A 4755-nucleotide genomic window follows, 5' to 3' on the forward strand; every position below is an offset into this window, starting at 1 on the left:
CCACTTATTTATAAATGAAATGCAGAATTTAATTTCAGAACCTTGAAAAATTCACAATGAGATTTCTTATCAACAATATATTATAATTTTATACTATTTTCTCAACATTCAAGAAGCTCAGCTGTATCTAAATTTGAAATATAATTCAATCAATGTTCAATAAAATCATATTATGCAGATGTTGAATGAAATGTCATCAATACAGCAGATGTGATAGATGCTGCAATGAGATTAATAAAAAAAATGATGAAAAAAATAATAATATAAGTAATGATAGAAATAGTGACAGAAGTAATAATAATAATAACATTTTTAAATTATTTTTTATATTTTATTTCTTTCAAAATATTTAAAAACATCACTGAATTTTACTCAATATTATAAATAATGATGAATTACACTTACAAACACTTGTTTTAAAACATCACAATTTTTTATGTGTGATGGTTAGATAATTTAAAACATTTTATTAGCTTATAAATTATATTGTGATATAATATACAATGAATACATTAATATATTACCATTTTATATTTTTGAAAGTGGAATTATATTTAGAATTCAATTATTTTTATTAAAATACATATAAGCAATTTTGATTCATATATTAATTATATATGATTTGCTGATTAATCTTCTATATATTTAATATATTTTTTATAAAACTTTTATATTTTCTTTGCAATTTAACCTCTTTTTCTAATTATTTCATCATCATTCTCTCTTTCATTTATTATATTCCATTGTTTTAACTTCATTTCATCATTTAAATTCTTTAGATTAGTATCATTTAAATTTTCATATTTATTTATGAAGTTATAAAGTTATTATTATTATTATTCTTCCGTTATACTCGTATGCAAGCAGTGCTTATGACGAGTCCTTGTGTAATGTTAAATACAGGCAAGAGTTAATTATACAGAAGGAATGCTTAGTGTTAAATAATGTCAAGAATATAATAAAAACATAGAAAAATTAATGAAAAACAGAATTTGATACTTACAATACAGATTTTCAACTCAGAAACAATAAGCTAAATCAGATAGTAGATCTATTCAAAGATATCTACTTGACAAATTCACATTCCTTTATTTTAGAAGCTGAGAAGTTAACTCTAAATGTAATGTTGTTTCCTTGTGAATTTCAAACCCACACACTTTGAGTCCCCATGCCAAGGCGCTACTTAGTGGCCGCATTACCCATTCAGCCACCGGGGTTATGAAGTGCTATCAATGTGAAAATAAGATTGATTTGAATAGTAATGAAGAATTCATCTTTTCTTCGATTGTATATTTAAAATTATCATTTAAATACTTTGAAAACTCATTCAATTACCTCTGTAAATTAACATACTAAAGATTGAACAAATTTTTCTTAATAACAGATTATTTATCTCCATTTTCAAGTTTTTTGAAATGATATCATATATTAGAATAAGAAATTAATATTATGAAAATTTTTTAAAACAATCAATATCTGCAAGAAAATAGCAGAGTTTCTCTATTGAAAAGTTATTATATTTTTAAATTAGATTAAAAACATATATATTATAAGCAGAATCTTTTATTTAAGAATATATATATATAAAATTCATTTCAAAATCACATATTGTCAAAACATTTTGTGAGATTTATTTTTTTCAATTTCATCAATTAAATTGCTGATTAGAAAAAATAAATATTGAAATATGAGTATTATCTAAAACTTCAATATAATCTCTAAAAAATGATCACTGCTTAGAATTGTCATTGAGCAAATCTTCATTATATTTTATAAAAGGTTTTGACATTATATAAGCTGGTTGTAAAGCATACAAAATGCTTTCAACATCTCATGAAATACTCTATATAAAATGAATGAGTATTTTCAAAATAATAAAAATCATATGATGATTATATGAGAAGTTAATTTTTACTTTGAAATTGTATCAAATAAATACATAAATTTTTTCACAGCATTTCAATATAAAAATTCTTGTATAATAATATAAAGAAATATCATTGCTTTTTCTTTCATCTTCATCACATTTGTAACATCAAATTCAGATATAATTATATATTTTTTGAAAAGAATAATAAATTGCATAAATGTTTTTCAATAAAAATGAGTGACATTTTTAATATGATTAAAATGAGTATTTGATTTCAGCAGCTGAGCAGTATATAAAATATTAATAAAAGATCTTTCATATAATATTTTTTTTATGATATTAAAGAGGTTTTCATCATTAAATTTATAACTATTTTAATAAACAATTGTTGATGAAAATTAATATACTGTGAAATTGCAATTTATAAAATCTTTTTATTCATCTCATCAGTTTATTATTGATTATTTTTCATATTGATTTTCACTGATCAATTTTTTATATGATGAAGAAAGAAGTTTGTAAAAACATGTTCTTTTTAAATTAATTTTGAACTTCATTTAAAAAGAATGTATTTTTACAAGTTTCTTTTTAATTAATATTAATTAACTATCTTCATTATGAATGCTATTCTATATTATTCTACACTGCCACACACTATTGAAGTTAAATACTGCTTATTTATATAATTTTAGTGAAATATGTAAGTACAGTTATTTAATTCACTGAACATCTGATCTTTTTCATTCATACTTTATAAAAAGAAGCTGTAATATTAGTACAGTCACTCTGCTCATTAAATGATCATCATATTTAGCTGTACTTTTTAAAAAAAGTGGAGATCTGTACAAAAAGAATGAGTACACACGGCCACACTGAACAGGCCCTTAGAGTTAGGATTACAAATTATGAGAGATGTATTCAGATCAACGGTGTTATCGGCAATGTATAATTAATATTTTTCAGAATATTTAAGTTTTTAATCTAAATTCAAGTTAGATCATATTACACATAAGCATATTTTTCTCATAGAAATCAGAAAAAAAAAAAAAAACGAAAACTAGAAATCTGAATACATTTTATGTAACTTTTATATAGTTAAGAAAATATCCTTGATCTTTACATACGTAATACATATCATATGATATAAATTTCTAGAAAAAACATATATGTTAAAATAGATGAATTCAATAGGGGATTTTAAATTACCTACATATTTTATTATAATATGCTGTGATTGAGATATGGACAGAGGTTTAGCTTTGAATGTACTGAGTACGGGGAGAATGGTTGTTTGGGATGAAATAACCTTCCATAGTCTCACTGATACCCGGGATTTGCCAAAGCCAGAAACAGTGTCTGCAGCTTTTCCACATCCGGTTATTGCATGGAATCTTACTCGCTTTCCATGAAGAGGATGTTAGGATGTTACTGCTAATTCATGCAGAAATGATGCTCCCCTTCACATGCTGATGAGGATAGAACGAACTGATTCGAATGCCCCGAACCCCTTGGCTGAACATGAAAGGACCAGGCACAATACGAACAGTACATCCACACCCAGAGCCGTCCCTGCAATTGGCACCAAGAAACAAACAAACAACCAACCAACTCCGTGATCTTTGAACCGGTCTGCCACAAACGTAATCTTCGTGGTAACGGCCGAAGTACCTTTGCCGTGAGCCAAGCCGGGCGCCAAGCCAGCGGGGGTTTGCGAGTCAACGGCCATTAGTCAGCCGTCTTTCCCACGCGAAAACTTTGCTGGGGCCAGCCCGGGTCTCGCCGCCGCACAAAGGACGAGGCAAAACCGCCAACCCGCCCACCTCCAACTCCCGAGTCCTCTCCCGCCTTCTCTCGCCTAACCCCTCCGCACCCAATCGCCCTCTTTCTCCCAAGGCATACCATACCGTCTCTTGACAGCGAGCCAGCCAGGCATCTTCGGCGCAGCAGTACCATCCCCCGCTATCTGCACTCGCCATATCACACGGACCTCCTCTCTCGCTAAGCCCATACTACATATAGTCGTCCCCTCTCGTTAAAACTACACAAGCTTTCCATTCCCTGTTTGCCGTCTCAGCGTGATCCGTTACAATCTCATCTCAGATCTTCAACCGCATTGCAACATCGAAACAAGTAGAATAATTTGAAAAAGTGACAAATCTATCGTGCTGGGGACTTTCATATATTATCCCTTCCGGGGGCTCGATCCGTTGCGAAAAGAAGAGCCATGTCAGGCTACAGCGGGCGCCGAGCGCCAAATTTCTCGCAGTACCTAAACGACCTCAACACCATTCCGTCCCCCTATGACCAGGCACTGCAGGAGCAGGAGCAGCAGCAGACTTTGTTCGATGTAGACGCGGAATTGGCTCTGTTCACCAATGCGGAATTCCTCGACTTCGATCCTGTGGGCGAGCTGCCCGTCGAGATTCCCGTGAAGTACGAGACCGCGGAAGGAAGTGAAGGAACCGATATGCGAAATAGTCCGGACACAACGACGCCAATTTCGGCTGGTGGAGATAATGTGAAATATATTGATATGCTCAACGGTGAGTTGTTCTTTTCTTTTGTCTACTTCGGATCGTTCTGTTTATGAGGGAGGTTTTTTTCATGCCTTCCCATACTGCATTGCATGTCCTAGCACCCAACCCCAATTAGTACCCCGCCCAGTGGGACACCCCCCTCTTTTTTTTTTTTTTTTTTTTTTTTTTTTATTTGCGTGTGCATGTCCATCTTGTGGTCTTGCAACAGCTATCCCCTGATGGGATTTATAGGCGGCTGGGCGAATCTGCAATTTTTTGCGTCATCTCCTTGCTGCCAGCTCTGTCCTATCAGCAGTGTCCGTTGATCGGTATCCACATCGCAGCACCACGCAGAGTCCCTGCTTCTGA

The 4755-nt window shown here is 32.0% G+C and overlaps 1 protein-coding gene across 1 annotated transcript; it reads left to right on the top strand.

The window, feature by feature from the left end:
• Positions 1 to 4094: 4094 nt before the first annotated feature.
• HCAG_08970 (predicted protein) lies at positions 4095 to 4712 on the top strand (the record flags this gene model as incomplete). The annotated part of the gene is made up of 2 exons (XM_001536085.1): positions 4095 to 4413; positions 4639 to 4712. The coding sequence occupies 2 exons, from the start codon at positions 4095 to 4097 to the stop codon at positions 4710 to 4712; spliced, it is 393 nt and encodes a 130-aa protein (XP_001536135.1).
• Positions 4713 to 4755: the final 43 nt, after the last annotated feature.

The sequence above is a fragment of the Histoplasma capsulatum genome, genomic scaffold (genome assembly GCF_000149585.1).
Source record: "Histoplasma capsulatum NAm1 scaffold_14 genomic scaffold, whole genome shotgun sequence".
In the NCBI taxonomy this organism is placed as follows: Eukaryota; Fungi; Ascomycota; class Eurotiomycetes; order Onygenales; family Ajellomycetaceae; genus Histoplasma; species Histoplasma mississippiense.